General features: G+C 35.9%; 1 protein-coding gene across 2 annotated transcripts in view; it reads left to right on the top strand.

The window, feature by feature from the left end:
* The window catches only part of LOC123535404 (TLC domain-containing protein 2-like), a 40,210-nt gene that overhangs the window by 11,493 nt on the left and 6,207 nt on the right, over positions 1–22,510 (top strand). Inside the window, exon 4 of one of the 2 annotated variants that reach the window (XM_045318058.2) lies at positions 9,148–20,986. The exons of the other annotated variant lie outside the window; for it this stretch is intronic. Within the exon in view, the coding sequence (XP_045173993.2) occupies positions 9,148–9,573 (426 nt within the window). The 3' untranslated portion in view covers positions 9,574–20,986. Of the gene's footprint in view, positions 1–9,147; positions 20,987–22,510 lie in introns of those variants that run through there. 2 annotated transcript variants of the gene reach the window in all.

Below are 22,510 nucleotides of genomic sequence, written 5' to 3'. Positions count from 1 at the left end.
CCACCCTCTTATCTAAAGATCGGCCAAAAGTGTCCTGCGCAGGAATTAAATTTAGACAATTTGATCGCATAAATTACATCAATTCATTCTTATCTAATTAGAACATCCATCACCATAAGTAAAGTTAATGCAGTGTAAGGACTTCGATCTCTAGCTCTTGTACAATTCTTACATTTATAACGCTTCTACCAAGTTTGTTTTACATTGTACTTTTGTATCTCATTCTATTTTAATGCAATTCAATGGGTAATATTTTGCTGTCAATCTTAGTACCATGGCTTCACTGTATTAGTTATAATATTTACATATGGCGCTTATAGGCTTTGCGGACACTACCAGAGAATGTGTATTTGATATGGAAATTCTTTCGCACATCCTCTGGCAAGTCCCCACTATAAGTCCATCTACTCAAGCCCTTTCCGTCCTCCTTGTTCCTATACTTTGCTCTGTATAATAAGGCTCCTCTGTAATACTTTGCCTCTAAAATCTTCTCAAACTCCAAGTTGTCATCCACTGGTTGAGGTGATATCTCCAGTCCTACATCCTCCTGACTCTGAACCTCCTTTTCACAGTCCTGTTCCTCCTCAAATGCGACTTCCGTTACCTGTTGTCCATTCAGTTCTTCTGGAATGTTTGTGGGACGCAACTCTGGGTTATGGTATGGCTTTAGACGGTTTGAATGTATAACTGATTTCAAAGCTTTGTGTGTTTTCAAGTCTCTAAGCCTGAAATTGACCGGTCCCTTTTTCTCTGCTATGTAAAATGGTCCTATCCATTTCTTCATCAACTTGGGCGATATTCCTGGTTCCCTTCTTGGGTTGTATAGCCATACGTTATCCAGTACTTGGTATTGCGGTATCCTTGAAGATTTATCATATTGTCGTTTGTACTTCTCTTGAGCTTTATGGACATTTTCTCTAACAAGTTCCCGACACACTCTCTGGTTTTCCAGTATTCTCCGCAAATGCTGTTCATGTGTGGTTCCAGCTGTAGATGTTGGTATCAGCGCTGTATCCAGCGGCAGACGACACTCTCTTCCATATAAGATGTAGTATGGCGAAAATCCTGTAGAGACTGACGGTGACACTCGGTAACTCATCATGATGCTCGGCAACAGTTGAGCCCAGTTGGTCTGCTTCTTATTGCAGAAGACTCGTAACTTCTGTAGTATGACGCTGTTCATTCTCTCTGCTGCAGAGTTCGTAGCTGGGTGATAGCTGCTGGTGTTTATCTTGCTGATTTCGAAGATATTACACAATTCCTGTATGAGATTGGACATGAAGTTACTTCCCCTATCCGTCAAAATCGAGTTGGGACATCCGAACCTACAAATGACCTCGTCATACAACTTCCATGCCACTTCCCGTGCCTCCATCGTGTACAAAGGCAGAGCTTCTGGCCATTTCGAAAACGAATCCACTATCAGAAGCACGTATTTGTATCCTTCGTCTGTCTTGGGCAATGGTCCGAGGATATCCATATGTATTCTAGAGAACACTTCTCCTACCGGTAATGGCTGCAACGGAGCCTTTTGGTAATTTGTGTATCTCTTAGACTGTTGACATGGTTCGCATGATTCGCAGTAGATTTTGATGTCACTGTACATTGACGGCCAGAAGAATTTGAGCCGTATGGCCTCATATGTTTTCTCCATGCCATAGTGTCCTCCTGTCAAGGCATCATGATAGCTCTTAAGAACCACATCCCGTAGCAAACTCGGTACTGCTAATTGTTTCTTTACATCCATCCATTTCCTGCCTCTAGCTCTAGGTTGGTACAAGTGATAGAGAACACAATTATCTAGCACATAGTAAGGTGACTCAGCCACAATCCTATTAGCAATGTCCCTATCACTCGGTACCGCCCCACTTTGTTTGTACTGATACATTTCAGTATAGTCTTTATCTCCTCTCTGTAGTTCCTGAAGTATCTCTGGCGTCATGTCATTCAAGCTTGTTAAATGTTTCATGGGATCTATCTTTTCATAAGCATCCATGGACTGTAACATTGCTGAAAGCGAATCCTGACAAGCTGCTGCTGTTTCCTGTACACTAGACATAGAATTTACCTTAGGACAATTTGGTTGTGAGAATTCCAATGTATACTCCATGCATGACTCCTCGGGTACATTTCCAATCGTACATACCTGTGGATCTATGGGTAAATCATCAGCGTCTGACTCACTATTCTCGGGGACCTCAGGGTAGGCCCTTCGAGATAATGAATCAGCATTTGTATGATGTTTCCCAGATTTATACACTATGTTGTACTGATATCCTTGGAGAAAGACGGCCCATCTCCCTAGTCTACCCGTAGACTTGTTATCTTTCAATGTCTGTAAGGCTATGTGATCTGTGTATACTGTGAAGGGCCTGTCCTTCAGGTAAGTATGGAAATACCTTATTCCTTCTACCAAAGCAAGTCCTTCTAAATGGCTGATTCCCCAGTTCTTTTCTGCCGGACGCAAACTTCTACCCCCATAAGCTATGACCTTATCACGCCCTTGTTCATCCTTTTGTCCAAGTACAAACCCTATTGACTGCCGTGATGCGTCCGTGTACAATTGAAACTCTTTGTTAAAGTCTGGAAATGACAAGATGGGGGCTTCAGTCAGCATTTTCTTCAATTTGTTAAATGCTGCCTGACAGTCCTCATCCCAGACAAAGGGGACATCTTTCTTTAACAGATTGTTCAAAGGTCGTGCTATGTTAGCGAATCCTTTACAATAGCGTCTATAGTAGTTGGCTAAGCCTAGAAAGCTCCTTACCGAAGTCTGATCTGTGGGCTCTGGATAGTCTACTACGGCCGAAATTTTATCAGGGTCTACCCCTATACCCTCAGGCGTGAAGCGATGACCTAAGAATTTGACCTCTTTCGCACCAAATGTGCATTTGCTCGGCTTGAGTCGTAAGTTTGCGCTTCTAAACCTATCAAATACCTCAGTTAAATGCCTTAAATGTTGTTCGAAATTGCCACTGTATATGAGACAGTCATCTATGTATGTTAACGCGTATTTATAGCTTATACCTCTTAATACCTCTGTCATTACCATACTAAAAGCACTTGCGCTATTCATCAGGCCAAAAGGTAAGCGATTGAACTCCCAGACACCTTGATGGGTTCTGAAACCAGTCTTGTGTTTGGTTTCAGCATCCAGAGGTAATTGGAAGTATCCTTGCGCCATATCTAAGACTGAAAATACGGTAGCGTTTGACTGACCTAACGTGTCGACTATGTCTTGAAAATTCGTGATGGGAAAGCTTATAGGTTCAGTGACACGGTTGACGCCGCGATAATCAATACAAAATCTGTGGTCTCCCCCTCGTTTGCGAACAAGAATAACCGGGCTTTGCCACATTGTGGTCGACTTACAAATAATTCCATTTTTCTCATAATCTTCAACATGTTTCTCGATTATCTCTTTTTCCTCGGGCGAGTATCTATATTGAGGTCTCCTAACAGGTGGGGCATCCCCAGTCTCAATTCTATGCGGGTAAATGTCAGTATGTCCTAACTCTGCTGTACAAGTAGCAAATACATCCCTATTTCTACCTATTAGGGCCAGCAATTTTGATTTTTGTTCTTCAGTCAAACAGGACTCTGACAAATCTATGCCTATCGATTTCGCAATTTCAATGTACTTTTGCTCATCAATCTCATCATTCTCTGACATATTTGTAAAATCTGAACCCTCGTTAGACTCTAATTCTTTAATAGAACCCTCGTCAATCCTGAACGAGGATTAGAGTATAGCTTTGCCTCGACCATACCTTTCTGAATTTTTAAAACACCTTTCCCAAAGTCTAATGAAACCTTTTGATCAATCATGAAATCATGTCCTAATATAACAGAGTGGTTCAACTTTTTAAAAACATAGAAGGTTTGCATCAGCTCTAGCCTACAGACAGTCATAGGAACACAAATTTTGCCTACAATTGACATTTTACTACCACTAGCAGTCTCTGCATGCTCTAAATCAGACTCCCTCATTGGAAATTCTTTAATGAGCCCAGAATGTTTATACATACTCAAAGAAATGCACGAAATATCTGCCCCACTATCCAACATTGCTGCTACTGAATATTTTCCCATCCTAATATCGACTAAATTCTTTGAGTTCCCAATTTTGTTCATTTTTCCAATGTTTTTCTTTTTCCTAGATTTTCTCTTACTGTGCCCATCCCCCATATTCTGCGAGACGGGCTCGCACCCTCATTTCTTACAGACCCAATGCTTATGTCCAATTACACCACAATTTTCACATTTGGCATTCTTGTAAATACAAACAGAAGAATGGTTCTTACCACAATGTATGCATTGTCTATTATTTCGCCCTTGCTGGTTGTATGGCCCAGGTCTCCTTGATGCTCCAGATTGGTTTTGGCGCCACAATGGTCCCGATTGGTTTTGACGCCATGATGGTCTCGATTTGTTTTGACGCCATGATGGTCCCGATTGGTTTTGACGCCATGATGTTCCGGCTCCATTGGTATACCGCCCTGTGGGTTCACGGTAAAATTTGGGAGTATAATTGCTCGACCTGCTGTTAACGCACACCTCGGCTGTTCTTTCTCTTGAACTGTGGTTAGGGTTCACAGTTTCTAATTTCCGCACAAAAGACTCGAGTTCCTGTAATGTTTTGAGTTCTTTTAGCACAACATGCTGTTTAACGTCTGAATTAAGTCCATAAGTCACTCTATCAATTATTTCTTCCTCAGATTTATTGAGCAAACGCCCCAACGAAGACACTTCTTCTACATAATCTGTAATGTTCTTTCCATTTTGTGTCACATTCATGAATTTGGAATAAAGACTTGCTCTATTCCCAGCTCCATTGAACCTCTCACTGAAAGACGTTTTTAGTTGTTCATATGAGTCCTTGACTTCATCCTTCAAATTTAAATACCATTGCTCTGCACTCCTTGGAATGGAGAGACAGAACTGTATACATTTTTCATCATTGTTCCAATTGTTAATTTGTGCAACTTTGTCAAACTTTACAAAGAAGAAGTCCACACTTTCTCCTTCCTCAAACTTTGGAGGCGGTATTTGGCTTTTATTTTTCGCCATTTTCTCTACCTATATTCCAATTGTCATTTCTAATCCATTTTGCTTAATAATCCCTTTTTATTTTCCACTGACCACTATTGTATTCATCTAAGTAAGTTTAAATTCCATTTTTGTAAAGTTCCACTTCATGATAAATTCCAAATTTTTAATTGAATATTTGAAATTATTCACCAACTTTCTAAGGTCCAGGATCTTGCAGTGAAATAAAATTCACTACCCAGGTTCTCCAACCATTTGTAAACTTTGTTATTAATTATCTTTTGTTTCGGGGAATTAATATTAATAAATCATACACAAGTTCGTATAAACTCCAATTTCTATTTATTTGATCTTTACTAATGTTCATAAATTATATTTCAAAATACTTATACTATTATCAATCTTTCTATTTCTTGTTCATTTAACCACTTCATTAATTTCTTACAGTATATTCCTAAGTAACTCTCATTCTATTAAAACTTAACTTCTGTCTTTCAAAACCTAACTTTAAACTCTCTCCAAACCTAACTCACTGATCTCTCATTCCTAGTCCCTCTCTCCCCTAATTCCAAACATGCCACACCTCTTTACTGACATCATATCTCTTCTCATCCAATCAGCATCCATAATGGCCTATCAGTCATCTCACCCACTAAGCACTCACTCAGGGATTTTCCCGCTCTTTTCCTTCTTTCCAGTTGGCAGACAATCTCACCTAACACATACATGCTATATTCTTTCATCTACTAAAAACTCCCTAGTAGGTCCAGTCTAGAGTCCTTATCAATTAGTTCTGATAATTTCTGATTAACTAAGGTCTGCTCGGCTTTCTTTGATGACCTCTTATTACACAATCATGTTACTATATAATTATCAATTTCAATTCATATTCCAATTATTAAAATATAAAATAATATAACAATATTCAACTGTCACAGTATTTTATCATTCTTCTTGGCAGCAGAATGTTTTCATTTGTTTTTCATATCAAAACTTCAGCTTATGGCTTTCTGATTGTCTGATCTTTATGACAGACATGTGTTAGACCAGGTTTTCAACGAAAACCTGAGTTATTAGATTGGGGTTTGTCGTTGGGAGGGCGGGCGGCGGCGTCAAACTGATGTTTCCGGTCAATAACTTTTGTTTCGGTAAAGATATTTGAATAAAACTTGGTATGTATGTAGCTTATATCAAGACAAAGGCTGGGATGGATTTTGGGGTTTCTGGGGTCAAGGTCAAGGTCACTGTTACTTAAAATAGAAAAGGGTTTCTGGTCAATAACTTAACTTAGGAATGAGCTATCATGATGAAACTTGGTGTATAGAAAACTTAAATAAAGTTGTAGCTTGGGATTGATTTTGGGGTTTCTGGGATCAAGGTCAAGGCCATTGTTACTAAAAATAGGGTTAGGGTTAGGGTTTAGGGTTAGGGTTGTGCTTTAAAATGGTGCACTGTGATTCAGTATACTTTTTTATTCTTATGAAAAGTGTTGAAAACCTGGTTTCATGGCATTGCCGCGTTTCTTGTCTTGCTTTTTGCTGACAGACATGTTTTTCAGTCAGACCTTTTCTGCTTTTCATGACAGACACAGTCATGTCCACCGGACCTATTGCTTGTACTGACAGATCTATATAAATGTCTGTCAGACCATTTCTGCTTATGCTGTCAGATACATATGCCTGCAAGACCATTTTCACTTGTGCTGACTGACTTGTTTGTTGGTCAAGACTTTTTCTACTTTTGCTGGCAGACTTATGCAGCCAGACCTTTTATACTGGGCTTTTTGCTGACAGACATGTTTTTCAGTCATATTTTTTCTGCTTTTCATGACAGACACAGTCATGTCCACCGGACCTATTGCTTGTACTGACAGATCTATATAAATGTCTGTCAGGCCATTTCTGCTTATGCTGTCAGATACATATGCCTGCAAGACCATTTTCACTTGTGCTGACTGACTTGTTTGTCGGTCAAGACTTTTTCTACTTTTGCTGGCAGACTTATGCAGGCAGACCTTTTATACTGGGCTGACAGATATGTCTCAGTTTTACTATTCATGCTTTTGCTGATTGGCTTGTATGCTAGTCATACCTTTTCTGCTTGTGCGTATGGACATGTATTTCCATCAAGCCTTTTCTTCATGGTTGACACACGTCAGCAAGACCCTTGCTGTTTTTGCTAACAAACGTCACATCAGCCGTCATCTTCTATAGCAACTTTTTAATTTTTGCTGATGGACATATGTGTTTGTCAGTTGCCCTCGCTTGCTGAAAGATAAACCGTACAATTTCTTTGAGTTTTAGTCATTAACATATAGATCAAAAGGATTTAAAATGACCAAGACAACACATTCTTGACTAGTTTCGACCTTTATGTCTTCGTCATACACATAGTAGAGGGCTTCATTTGTGCTAAAATGAAATAAAGGTTTTAAGTTTTAGATATCATACATAAATCTGCTTCAAAAAGGGGATATTTTTAGCTTAATAGAACTGTTTTTTCTAAGATAGTAATAAAAGATCTTTTTTCCCCAATATGTTAATAAAACCATTTTTGCATCACTGCACTTTTAGATACACTAGTATCACCCTTGAGGATATCAAAGAAAAATTTCATATCACTGATAGAAATCAACTGGTTAAAATACTGACTTCCCTTTTAATGAAGGCCCCATTTGTTAAATATTTACTAGTATTACTGTTGAGGATATAAAACTTTCGTGTCACTGTTTAAAAAAGTTACTTCCCTTTTTATCAAAACACCATTTGTATAATTAAAATGTTAAATTTAGCAAAGAAAGTGTGTTTTGTATTCTCAGGAAATGTTTGTATTGTACTGGTTGGTTGATAATAAAATGAAAATATGGTGATAATTTATCATTACTCTTTAATGGACTGCTTGTATTTGTAATGCATTGTCTATTCAGAGTATTTTCTATAAGTTCATCTAGTACAGCAGTACATTTTTTAATTTGAAGTTCTTACTATGTGTTTTAAACTTACAAAAGAATTAAAAACATTGATTTTAGCTTTTAGCAAATCTTTTTTGTTTTCACATTTTCTGTCTTTACTATACCAAAGGTTCACACTGCTGAAGGTTTAACCAGAGCAATTTAAAGCACAAAAGTCATAAAAATACTTATTATTTGGAAGAAAACTAACACAATGCAACAATGAATTTTTAACTTTGTGCAAAGGATTGGCAAGAAATGAATGAAATAATGAATTGCTTGGTTGGATTGTTCAGTTGAAAAGCCTCTTGACTATGCTAGCAGATGTCCGTTTTAACCTCTAGAAGGTGCAAAATTATTACTGTGAAATCATTTAACTTTTTGGGCATGAAATGTCATAGTTTTGGTCAAAACAGCCAGTTTTGTGGGGATATAGATTTGTGGATTTTGACCTTTGAACATAAAATGAGTGGGACTTTATGATTTCACAGTAGCCTTCTGGACGGTATTATCAAAGACATTACATTTAAAGTTTTGTTTTCATTCACCTTTGCTTCATGTAGAGAAGTTGTCAGTTGCTTATAGAGAAACGGTAAGTAACATGAACACTGTTCAAGAACACTGTAGGTAAACTGACTGTCGTACATAATTGAAATACTGTCGATCGAAAAATATTTAAAACAGCAAAAATGTAAAAGTGAACAGCAGTGTGAGCCTTGCAGTCATTAGAATTTTGTTAAGTTACTCGTGCAGGAGAGGTTCAGGTTTCAATGTGACTTTATATAATAAATCGCAATACATAAATCGAAAGCAGATCTTAAATTGAAAACATCTGCTTAAAACTTTTCGATAATAATGTGGCTCGCTGCATATATAAATACAAAATTTTGAAGCGCAAAATATTAAATCTTTGATGAACATTTACATCATACTTTCAAATTGGTAAAAATTGCAAAATTCTCAATTTGATGAACGTTTACATCATAGTGACATACTTTGGTAAAATTGCAAAGTTCTCAATTTTATTATCAAAAACATGACTGTATTGTAATACAGTACTGGTATAAGTATGAAATCTTAACCTCTTTATTAATTTGTTAGGAATAAATTACATTTAGATATAAATAGAAATTATGTACGTATTTCAGGTTACCACAATGTTCTGGTACAACTTCCATGAAGAGATGTGTATAGGCTACAATGTTGTCGCCATGATGGCAGAAATTAACAGTTTCTTCCTGCATTCCCGAAAGCTTCTGCATTTATTGAACTACAAATTTGATGACACGTTTTATCGTATAGTGTGTATGGTGAATCTGGTGTCATTTGTTTTCTGCCGAGGCTGGTCGCTGTGGCGGATTTCGTATGGAATGTACATGGAATATCACAGGGTACCGCCAGTGTACTTTAAAGTTTTATGTGCTTCTATATTTGTGATGAATTCTATAAATCCGATACTGTTCTGGAGACTTTTGCGAAATGATGTATTGCGAAATCTGGCGCCAGAGAAAAAATCAAAGAAACAGCTAGTGAATGGAAACAACAATAAGAATGCTCATATAAAATCAAATTAGATGTGTTTAATCATAGCGTAGTTTTATCACCTGTTTTAGATTACATGCTATCTAGTTGCTTTGTGCTGTTTAGTGTTTGTGTAGAGGGGTTGAATCAGTTAAAATGGCTCCTGGTGAATTTTGGATTCAAAATCACTTTTCTACTTGCTTTTATGGTTACTAACACTGAAATGTTCAAAACACAAATTTCTTTAGTTTATGTCTTTTGTAAAAGTGTACATTCTTCTAAATCTATGTAATACATAATTATATAGACAGATATTTTCAATGCAAAACTTAATATTTCTTCAAAATTCAGAAAATTAACACCTTGACCAGAAGTCCTGTTTAGATTTTATCTTTACTTTTTGTGGCAACAGTCAAGTCTTATTATGGGTTGTACACAGGAATGCCAACACTTAGAGTCATCTTGAATAATATTATACGAGAGAAAACCAATGTGTAGTCAGATCACTATAGTTGTTTTTTTTTCTGCATAATATCATATGCATATCATGCACTTGGTTGGTGCATAACATGTACTTCATTACCTTCTATGCTTGGTTTGCTATTGTGAAATGTATCAGATATGTCAGATCAAGTTTAACTGATTGAATGAAAGTCGCTGTCTAAATTCAGTTGTGTTCTGTGTATGTACAATATAGACTTGTGCTGTGCATTATTTAATAATCAAGGTCTTCATGTGGTTTGTCATCTAATTTAGCACGGTTCAGTGTTCAGATGCATAGGAATTGAATCACGAGGGTGTTAGCCCGAGTGGTTAAATACTGAAGCATCTGAACGGTGAACCATGGTAAAATAGATGATAAATCACAAGAAGGCCTTGATTGTTTTCATTCTGGCATGCTCATTGGAATATTTTAATAAATATTATGCTGGACTTCATTTACTCGAAGAGTACATAATAAACCGGACATCATGCGGCAGTTTGACGTTATAAATGGCATCAAAATGCTCTCTTACTGGTCGGCGTGTCAATCGTTGTTTATCGCAGAATATACAGAGCTTGATCTCCTCCTTTGTTGAACTGGAAATCAAATTGAGCCATCTTAGAATGTGTATTATGCATTCTGTTCGACAACAATAGCATTGTGAATACTGTATACATACATACATAGGCATGCTGCGGGTTACATACGTAGGCATTCTGATCATACTTTGACAGCTACTCAGCAACTAGAAGCATCTTGTTCTGTGACAGAGTATCTTTTTATTATTTTTCTATTATTATTATTTTTCACTTCATTTTAGTTGTTTTGTAAATATTCGATATAGTGTATATTCCTCACCCATCCACCATTTTTTCGGGAAAAAAGGATGTTAATTAAGGTTTTGACTGAATACCAGCACTATGACAGTGCTATTACTGTTCGTTTTCATTTATTCAAAATTGTATTTGTAGTTTGTATGTACGAAAAAAAAAAAAAAATTAGGGCCTTAATAAATGCCCCCTTTTGCAAAATATAACACTTGGATTGCATTGAAAAGGTAATATATGGTATAGAATTGACATCGTAGTATAGAAAAGGGGTCGAGATTTTAATACTTCATTATGTAAATGCAACTTCAGCAAGAATAGAAAAAAAATTTGTAATTTAAAAAGAATCCTGGCTGTAGTTAGTTTCAAGTTAAAGAATATTGCTTTATGTTGATTGAATTTCCAATCTATGATATTCTATTGTTAATTTTGAGGTGAGTCCCTTACAAATACTACATTATACATTGTTAACTGCAGAAATAAGATTTCGAATTGTTATATCAGTATATACTCTGGTAACGGATGTATTTCCCTATATTTAATATAATGTTGTCATGATATCAAACTCATTTCTTTACTCGGACTTAAGAACTATTGTACACTATTTACAAGTGATAATGAATATGTTATCAAATGAAGGTTACTTTTATATGGAAAAATATGCACTCATTCTTCTGCAATTTAATATTGCTTTTCTAAAGTCGCACAATATTTCCACTGCAGAATATGTGCATATTTCTGATACAGATCTAATATTGTTACCTATAAATATACATGGAAATCTGATATCATAACACCTGCTTTATTTTACCATGTTATAGGGTAACAGTTGTAATTATTACATTAACTGAATCCTTACATAGATTGAGTGTATAGTTTGTACTGATGGCAGTCTATAGTTCAACACTAAATGTTGTTGGACTGATGATAAAACTTGAAGAAAAAAATTATGAATATTTAATCTGACGTCATATAATAAAACACTTATAGAATGGCTTGCCAGTCTGTTGTCAAAACTATTGCCCTCGTTCTGTCAGACATTGGGTAATAGTTTTGACTATTAACCGGCAAGGCATTCAATTATTGTACACTACAAAATGTATCTATTTGTTTGGTTGACAATTTGTAGTATGGTTGTGACTTTAGGAATTTATTTATTTGATTAAAATATCGCCAGTTAAGTGACAGACTTAGCATGCTTACTAATTATTTGGACTGATCATTCATACAGTATGAACATTATTTCTACCTTGAAATAATTTATTTGTGTAAGCATGAAGTTTCGTGGTTTCAGCCCGAGAGACATACTTTGACAGAACGTAAATTTATGGATTTCAGATTGTATATAGGCTAAATATTTTTGAAGTTTTATTTGTTCATCATTAATTTCAAAGGTTGACATATAGCCATGAAATCCATGACAACAGGTCCCTACAGATAATTAATGGTTATTTCACACTGTACTATAACCTAAAATTTTTTGGATCTATGTTTTGGAATCATACAGTTTGTCTATAGCATAGTTGCATCAAAGTTCACACTTCGGCTCAGAATTTGGTTCACAGGGCTAAAAAGGAAAGCCTTAAAACATTTGCTTCTAATAAGTGTGCAATGGATTTTCATGGAACTGTCTAAGCCCCAAGAAGGTACTTTATTGTAGTGCCCCACCTCATCTGCATCAAGAAGAAAAATTAATCTTTCTTTAACATTGGTTTTTACAACCAGCAAGTCATAGATCTGATGAAAAGTAGTTTAAATATAGCCAATCTTGCAAATCACTAAAATCTATCCTAGATAGAAGTCAAAATTTTGTGTTATTATAATGTATAGACTTTGGTAAGGATATCATTTTTGATATGCTTAGGTAATACTGTTTTGTATTTCAATTTTGAGTCACATCTTAATGTTGTTTCTTTTGTCGTTTTGTAATGATGATTATTGTTGTTGTTGTTTTTTCAGTACTGTAATATTGTTAAGCTTTGTTGCTATGCTGTAATGACAAGACTTTTAGCTCACCTGGGCAGAAAAAGCTCAAGTGGAGCTGTTGTGATTGCTCTGGATCCGTATTCCTTCATTAACAATTTCTTGTTTAAACACTCCTGAGATCACAATTTTACTTCAATTTAAATGAAACTTGGTTAGAATATTACCCTCAGCAAAATCTCAAACAACTTCATTACTAGCAGTCTTTCAGAAATCCCATGTCTGAACCCTGGGGGGCTACCAGAAAATTCTGTCTTGCTACTAAATTTTTTTCAGAGCAGGCCTGCTGGGCTACCCTGAAAATATATACCGAGTAGCCTGGAAATCAATACTCTAGTCTTCACTCAAGTTGCAACATGAAGCATAAGTTTGACAATTACAGATAACCCCCTTGTTTATCAAGAGATACATGCTGGAGGCAGTAGTTATTTTACCACCTATTGACACAGTCAGCAAACAATTAACCATTTAATCGTACTCAGAGGCAATGTTTACTAAAACATATTGCTCGAGAGATTTTAGACTGATCCATTGGCATCAGAGTCACTGATCCATATTGTTCAAAACATAATACAAACCAGTCTTAAAATTACGTCATTTCACAGCCACCTGCCAAACTGTTCTTTTGTCTGCTGATGTCAATATTTATCCAATACTGAGTCAGAGGCATTTGATTACTAGTAACTTACTAGGTCATCTTGGATAAAAAAAACTAGATCACCAGCTCAATGTTAACATTCTACAGTGCACATTTTCTACCTCATCTACATAAATCTTTGTCAGAATTTTTTCTTAGGTCAGTTAGGAACTGATTTTTTTAGGTCAGAAACTAGGTATAATAATGGAAGAACTTTGTTAACACCCAAGAGGACACATTTTCTGCTTGATCTTAATAAAACTTTAACAGGATGTTTGCTTATATGAAGACTAGTTAAAATTAACTCTGTTACATGAGGTCTAAAAGTAGGTCATTAGATCAGATAACATAAAAACCTTGCAAACTCTCTAGAGGCCACATAATCTACTTGATCATCCTGGCTAGAATGTTTGTCTCTATGAAATTAGGTAATGTTTAAAACTGGGTTACATGAGCTCAATAACTAGGCCAGTAGGTTAAATCATAAAAAAACCTTAAGACTCTCCAAGCCACATTTTCTGCTTGATGTTAAAATGTTTGTCTCGTTATATTCTAGACCAAGCTTGGATGCATTTTGAAAAATATCTTTTCAGATATTGAATTTCTGAAAATTGATCCATGGGTGACTCACTACTGAATAAATGAATTGTGTTAATTTGCTAAAAACCATTGCCCCAGTGAAACATCTGTTTTGTAAAACTCAGGTGAGTTGTCTAGGGCTGTTAAGGCCCCCTTGTTTCTTGTGTAGATCTGAGCTTCTTTGTAAATAAAATGTCAGCCGCGTTTTTTTATTTCATCACAAGTTTTACAAGATCAGCTTTTATGTAATCTCAAAATAAGCTTCATACATGAGCTTAGTATTTATATAGGGTCAGGGGTGCTTATGTAAGATCATATTTGATAGTGAAAGCAATATTTATTTGAAATACCTGGAAAAAAATATTAAGGAGTGGTCGCAGTTTTTGGACGTACAGTATGTGCTTTCATGACACTTTCTAAATGCTAGTAACTGTTGTCTTTCTGCTTTTCATGCTTGTATCAGTGTGAAAAATTGTTTCTTGCTTAAAAGATCAGTGCTTAATGTTAAGTTATAAAGGAGTATTAGTCACTGTGTTACCATTCTCATTTTCTTTATTTTTCTTGGTTGAAACACTCCTTATTCAATTTGTACAGTCTCAGTAAGATTTGTGAAGATTTTAGTTTTTGCTCTCGACTTTTTATATCGTATCACAAATACAGAAATGTATATGGTTTTATTGAGACAGTTTTGGAACAAGAATTTTTTTACTTTAATTTATTTTGAATATTAGTTTCTTTAAATAATACTCTTAGTTTTAGACAATAATATGTTGTGTATACAAATATATCTTGAACAAACAAATGTAAAGAATTAAGTAGTGTCTGCTTGTTGAACTCGAAAAGGGTAAATTTTGGAAGACTATCCTACTTCCAGATACTATCCCAAACTGCTTTCATATGGTTTACTTAAATTTTTAATTTTCACCAGTTATGTAGTATCTTTTGAAAGCTATTGGTAGTTAATGAGACATATACATAATGCTTCACTTTGTTTAAGGCTCTTGAACTCCAAATATTGCACCAGCTTTCACATTTCTTTCACCATGATAATGAAATGTTTTCATCATAAAGAAGTTCAAGGTCTGGCTTAACTACGTATAAATACAGTCTAATTCTTCACATAATTGCTGATAGACATATATTTATAATATTAACTGTACTGGTGCTTTTTAAAGGCAAGAAGATTTGTTTGAAATATTGTCATTCCCCAAAATGAGGTTTTATATTAATGGTTGCTAGCATTCTGTGTCTTTAATAATTTGTGGTTCATAGTTTGTCTGTAGTAATTTTTTAAGTTTTAACTAGTGTCTTTGATACCTTGACACTAGTACGTTTGGTACCTTGACACTAGTACATTTGATACCTTGACACTAATACTTTTGATACCTTGACACTAGTACATTTGATACCTTGACACTGATACATTTGATACCTTGACACTGATACATTTGATACCTTGACACTATTACATTTGATACCTTGACACTAGTACATTTGGTACCTTGACACTAGTACATTTGGTACCTTGACACTAATACATTTGATACCTTGACATTAATACATTTGATACCTTGACACTAGTACATTTGATACCTTGACACTAGTACATTTGATACCTTGACACTAATACATTTGATACCTTGACACTAATACGTTTGATACCTTGACACTAGTACATTTGATACCTTGACACTGATACATTTGATACCTTGACACTAGAACATTTGATACCTTGACACTAGTACATTTGGTACCTTGACACTAATACATTTGATACCTTACACTAATACATTTGATACCTTGACACTAGTACATTTGATACCTTGACACTAGTACATTTGATACCTTGACACTAGTACATTTGATACCTTGACACTGATACATTTGCTACCTTGACACTAGTACATTTGATACCTTGACACTGATACATTTGATACCTTGACACTAATACATTTGATACCTTGACACTAGTACATTTGATACCTTGACGCTGATACTTTTGATACCTTGACACTAGTACATTTGATACCTTGACACTAGTACATTTGCTACCTTGACACTAGTACATTTGATACATAGACAATGATACATTTGATACCTTGACACTGATACATTTGATACCTTGACACTAGTACATTTGATACCTTGACAGTGATACATTTGATACCTTGACACTGATACATTTGATATCTTGACACTGATACATTTGATACCTTGACACTGATACATTTGATACCTTGACACGGATACATTTGATACCTTGACACTAGTACATTTGATACCTTGACACTAGTACATTTGATATCTGAAATACCTGGATACTAGTACTATATAGTATAGAATACATCTCACCTTAAAGAAGGAAAATTCCACATTTTCACTTGGTCTATGCACAGGAGAAAATATTTGAAATTTTCTCACTTCTCAGTGATATGTATATTCTATATTCACTCGAAACAAACAAATTTCCTCTATACCGGTATATTGCAATGATAATCATGCTACCTATGAATGCAATTAAGCTATATATACAATAACTTAAAACTTATGCCTGGGTTCTACAATTGTTTAAAATTGCTTTATTTATTCAGTTCAGGGTGAGCTGTTAGTGTAGGTGGATGGTCCAGTGTACATTGTTCTTTGTCCATTGTCCACAATTTGTATGGACATCTTCAACTTTGTTTGTAGCATCCTGGAAAGATTCTATTACAAATTTGTTCAAGTGAGGACACTTGGTCCCCATTTAGGGGCCTAGAGTTAGAAGTACTTTTAAACATCTTTATTAAATTTTGTCTTTAATAACATTATAAGGTCCTCTCTCAGTTTTGTTCAAATGGGGGCATTGAGCCTGCTTTAAGAGGCCATTAAAGCTAAATATAGAAATGCCTTTGAAAAACTTCTCATGAACTGCTTGATAGATTTTTATCAAGTTTTGTCTGTTTTATCACTTTGAGAGCCTCTCCCAGGATTCCTCAAGGGGACAGTTGGCCCTGTTTAGGGTTCACAAGACCTTAAAGAACAAAAAAACTTTTAACAACTTCTTCTCATAAACTGCTTGATGGATCTTCATCAAACTTTGTTCAAATGAGGACACTGAACGTTTTATTGTGGCCACTGGCACTAAATATAGAAAACCCTTCAAACAACTTGGTGCCTTTAAGGGGTCAGAAGAGCTGATAATAGAAATATCTCTAAATGACATTTTCCTGTGACTCACTTGTCAATGAAAGATTTACATTAAACTTGGTCCATTGCATCATTGTAAAGTCCTCTCTCAGATTTGTTTAGATAGGGGCATTTGACATGTGTTATGTTTTAACTTGTGATTCAGTGTGTCATACACATATTCAAGCTCAAATAGTTTAGTTCAGGTGAGTGACTTAGGTCCACCATGATCTTCATTTATCAGAATAAATCATCTTTCTTAGATGTTAATTTTATATTTAAATTAGTGCAGCACGTCATTTCATTATGGGGAATATTTTAGTCAAGTACTTCAGAATTCTCCCTTGACCAGGATGGCAGAGTTATGGACCAGACACAAAGTGTTACGGATGGATGGATGGAACGACAGATCTGAAACAATATAGCCCATTTTTATACTCCCCCATTTTTTCTTCAAAAAGGCAGGGGCCAGTTATACTTGCCAATGTCAGTTTTAGGTATCACATTGTAGATTCAGACTTAGATTTTTGTGATAAGGTACCGTAGATACCCATGTATAATGCGCAGTTCTTTGACCCCCGGGACCACCACCGAATTGTGGGTGCGCATAATACACAGGTATAGACAAATTTCCAACTTCAAAACAAGTTTGTTACCGATGTTCGCCATTTTGGTAAAGGGAAACTACTCCCCGCGCTTACTGTCACCGCTAAAATCTAAGATTGCTGTTAGGTTCCGTAAAAGATCGAATGGTTTATTTTTCTTTCAAACAAAATTAATTTCATATTAATTTAAAAGTATTTTGATGAAAGAAATGTTAATAAATCACAAAAATTATGATACTAATTAAAGATCGAGAATTATCTTTAACCGAGATCAAACTGTGAACAACATAATTGACATGAGGTGACACGTTAATTGCCGGTAATTACTGGCTATTTAATCGTGACAAAAAGACTATCACACCTTTTGTTATTGGTTTGAATTGAGAAGCTCATGTCATTTTGAAAGATACCATTCTGAAATATTGAATCAGCTGCTGTTTATTTATTCAAAATAGTTAATTAAAAAGGTAAAACAACAACTAAAACAGTATTTTACTGGTTTTATTTTCGAGAAAACAAAAATCGATAGTACCGCGAGACCAATGCTGCTCTCTGCCGCGGAAATAAAATTTATTACTGGTGTCGATGTAAACTCTACTTTTGTTTTCCATACACCTCAAAATTGACCAAAAATGTTTTTTTCCCAGGATTTTGGGCCAAAATCGGGTGTGCGCATTATACACGGGTGCGCATTTTACATGGGTATCTACGGTACTTAACTTCTATACTGTAACCATTATGTACAAGAGGCATTAATTAATCCCCACCATGTGTGAACAATGTTTTATGTGTATAATCTGCCATTGTGACCATCTGTACTAAGCTACCATTTGCTTTAAGTAGCAAGTCATTTGATTTCCTAGAAAAAGCCACCTGCCTTAAGCAGCCAGCTTGTGCTGCTCCCTTGACTTACTGTAAAAGCAAGGGTTTAATTTTTGCTCTATTCTCGAGGTCCCTCACCTGGCAATCAATACTCCTCGCGTAAATAATAACCATTAGTATCAGACAGATCAAGTAAACCTCTTTTTTACACAAACCTCCAAGATATCAAATGGAAACGACCATATGTACAAAAATTGGCTACCGTAATAACTATAGGACAGTATAATTTTAAGACGAACAGATCAAACCACATCACTGTTTAATTTAGAATGATATGATAACTTTTGTGATTGCAGTGTGTTTAATTAAACAAACATCGGCATCTCTACCCCAGGAATAAAGTTACATGTAAAGCTGTGTTTGTTACAGGTATTGAGTCGTCGAGTTTACAAGTAATTAGAGGTGTTAAAACAACCATACAATTAATAGCTGTCAGTCTTTACAGTAGATGCTTTACAATGTGAAACTTTTATGTACACCCGACATAAAAAGCCCATACCAGCAGATTGATTTTTTTGTTAGTTTTGCAAATACAAAACCATGCGAACGTACTCAGTATATCAAATTTGCGAAATTTTGACCCAGCGAAAATACATGCTTTTACAGTACTGCTAAATATTGCTTTGACTGTAGTTTTTAGCTCACCTGTCACATAGTGACAAGGTGAGCTTTTGTGATCACCCTTCGTCTGTAGTCCGTCGTCAGTCCGTCCGTGCGTCCTTCCGTCAGTGTGCGTCCGTCAACAATTTCTTGTCTGCACGATAGTGGTTTCATTTATGATTTTATTTTAACCAAACTTGCACACAACTTGTATCACCATAAGATCTCGGTTCCTTTCTTGAACTGTCCAGATCCCATTATGGGTTCCAGAGTTATGGCCCCTGAAAGGGCCAAAATTAGCTATTTTGACCTTGTCTGCACAATAGCAGCTTTATTTATGATTTGATTTTTACCAAACTGGCACACAACTTGTATCACCATAAGACCTTGGTTCCTGTCTTGAACTGGCCAGATTCCATTATGGGTTCCAGAGTTATGGCCCCTGAAAGGGCCAGAATTAGCTATTTTGACCTTGTCTGCACAATAGCAGCTTCATTTATGATTTGATTTTAACCAAACTTGCACACAACTTGTATCACCATAAGATCTTGGTTCCTTTCTTGAACTGGCGAGATTCCATTATGGGTTCCAGGGTGATGGGCCCTGAAAGGGCCAGAATTAGCTATTTTGACCTTGTCTGCACAATAGCAGCTTCATTGATGATTTGAATTTAATCAAACTTGCACAAAACTTGTGTCACCATTAGGTCTTGGTTCTTTTGTCGAACCGGCCAGATCCCATAATGGGTTCCAGAGTTATGGCCCCTGAAAGGGCCAAGATTGGCTATTTTGACCTTGTCGGCACAATAGCAGCTTCATTTACGATTTGATTTTAACCAAACTTGCACACACTATGTATCACCACAAGATCTTGCTTCCTTTCTTGAACTGGCTAGATTCCATCATGGGTTCCAGAGTTATGGCCCCTTAAAGGTCCAAAATTGGCTATTTTGGTTGGTTTTTGCAGCCATACAGACTTCATTTACGGTTTTATTTGATACAAACTTCCAAAATATCTTCAACAACAATAAATCTTGAATTCCATGACAAATCAGATCCAATCGTAGGTTCCAGAGATATTTTATATCTGATTACCTCCCCTGATTGTAATCAAAATGGATTTATATCAGTTAGTACTTATAGGACTTATTTGAAATTTCATTATTGTCATTAGTTGGACTGAGCCAATCAGGGTAGATAACTATGGACTGATTTTATGTCAAATTACCTCCCTTTATTTCAAATTAAAATGGGTATATCTCCGTAACTAATGAAGATACTGATCGAAAATTTCATTTATGTCAACAGATTTATTTGGCAGATCCTTCTTTTGTTCACTTACAATAATTTTGATTACTTCCCTTTTACGTTTCTATAAATAGCTTATTTTTAGTAACTTTTTTATTATTGGCCGTAGGGAAAAACCGAGATCACTTTTCTGTGGTACAATATGGATGGTACCTCCAATTTTTTAGGTGTATTTTGACATATCTGTACCTTGTAAGAATTTTTTTTTTGGTTAAATTTCTTCCCTTTGTTGTTACTGTTCTTCGACTTAGATATTTTTTCTGAGGCCCTTCTTGTTCTCAAGTGCAATGATAACAGGTGAGCGATATAGGGCCATCATGGCCCTCTTGTCATAATATTGTTATCATAATTGTACATAATTGTTGATTTGGTATAAATATATTTTATTACTTGTAAATGTGTTTTATACTTACTTGTAAAATAAAACCCAAGATATAGAAACAAATACACACCGTTACCTAGTGCAAAGAGTGGTTAACTGTCTCTGAATGTCAGTGCAGTTTTTTGAGCTGAAGTGATGACATTATTGCCAAGGTTTTTATTTGTTTCTGTTGCATTTGGTTTTAACACCACATTGACAAAGGTCATATGGTGACATTCCAGCTTTTGATGATGGCAGAAGTCCTAATGGGCTTATAAGCAATATTTCAGGCACGGGCACTGGTGCTTACGTAGAACCACCTACCTTTTGTAAGTCAGCTGGATGGCTTTCATATATGAAAGAGTTCTACACCTGAAAGCTAAGTTTTGAACCACAGGGTTTAGGGGCAACAAAGTCCCCTACATCAACCATTTGACCACAGAAGGTGGCAAGTTTGTATAGAATAGAGTCTGTCCGACATGTCATTGTACCTGTCTTTCTGGTTTGAACATGGATAACTTTTGATCTGGTACAAGGTATGAGAGTACATTTCCTGGAAGCGTAGAGCACAGCAAACACAGTCAGAGCCAAACAAGTAGGACCACCACAAGTAGAAACTGTCTTGGAAAGATATAGCAGATAAGTTTCTTGAAAAGAAGGTGGCGGGGTGAGGAATGTGGTGTTGGAGAGGTTAAAAGGGGGTTGGGAATGATGTGTTTGGGAGGGGAAGAGGGGGTGGGGAATGTGGTGTTGGGGAGGGGAAGACCAAGGATGAACACTGAATGGGGAAAGCCACAAAAACATAAAAGCATGAAAATAGAACAGTATGTCTCAGCTTGAAATGGCCCTAGATTCATATTTTTCAAAAACTTGTTAAATCTGTACCTACATGTGAACTTTATTTACTTGTGCTTACTCCAGTCTCATTGCCTTTTTCTGTCGTCAGCCATTTTAATCCTCTACAGATTTTCCACTGGATAGGACTTTGTGTTTGCCCTGGTCTGTTTGTCCATCAGTCAACCAGTGTGCCAGTGGGATCCTGTGATAACTTTTAAAGTACAAGATATATTTTATGAAATTTCTTACATGGTCAGTTTGCTTTTTGGAGAATATGCACATCTTATTTTGTTGCAATTGCAACAAAAAGTACAAGATTTTTTTTTCACGAGACCCGACATTGTAGGTTTTTAGAAGAATGCAGGTGGGGAGCTTTTCAGCTAGCTCACCTGGCATAGGCATTAACATTAGCTTATACCATTGTTAAAGTGTTGCAAGCAAGACCATGCTTTACAAACCATTGTTTATATTTGGCAGGCTTCCTAGTCCTCAAACATCCTGAAATAACTGAGTTAGATAACTCCTTGTTGAATTTAATACAAATTATGGCCCCGTTTTGACATTTGAAAATAAGTTAAAGTTTAGTCAAGCTGTATCCCAGTAACGGCTACATACACACACCAGTAACAGCTACATACACACACAGTAACAGCTACATACACACACAGGACATAATTCTCATGAAACATTACATGACAAAGTGGGAGAACTCTTGGTTTAAAT

Source organism: Mercenaria mercenaria, chromosome 12, assembly GCF_021730395.1.
Source record: "Mercenaria mercenaria strain notata chromosome 12, MADL_Memer_1, whole genome shotgun sequence".
NCBI lineage: Eukaryota > Metazoa > Mollusca > Bivalvia > Venerida > Veneridae > Mercenaria > Mercenaria mercenaria.
The sequence above is the reverse complement of the archived record's forward strand: the minus strand, read 5'-3'. Positions and strand labels throughout refer to the sequence as shown.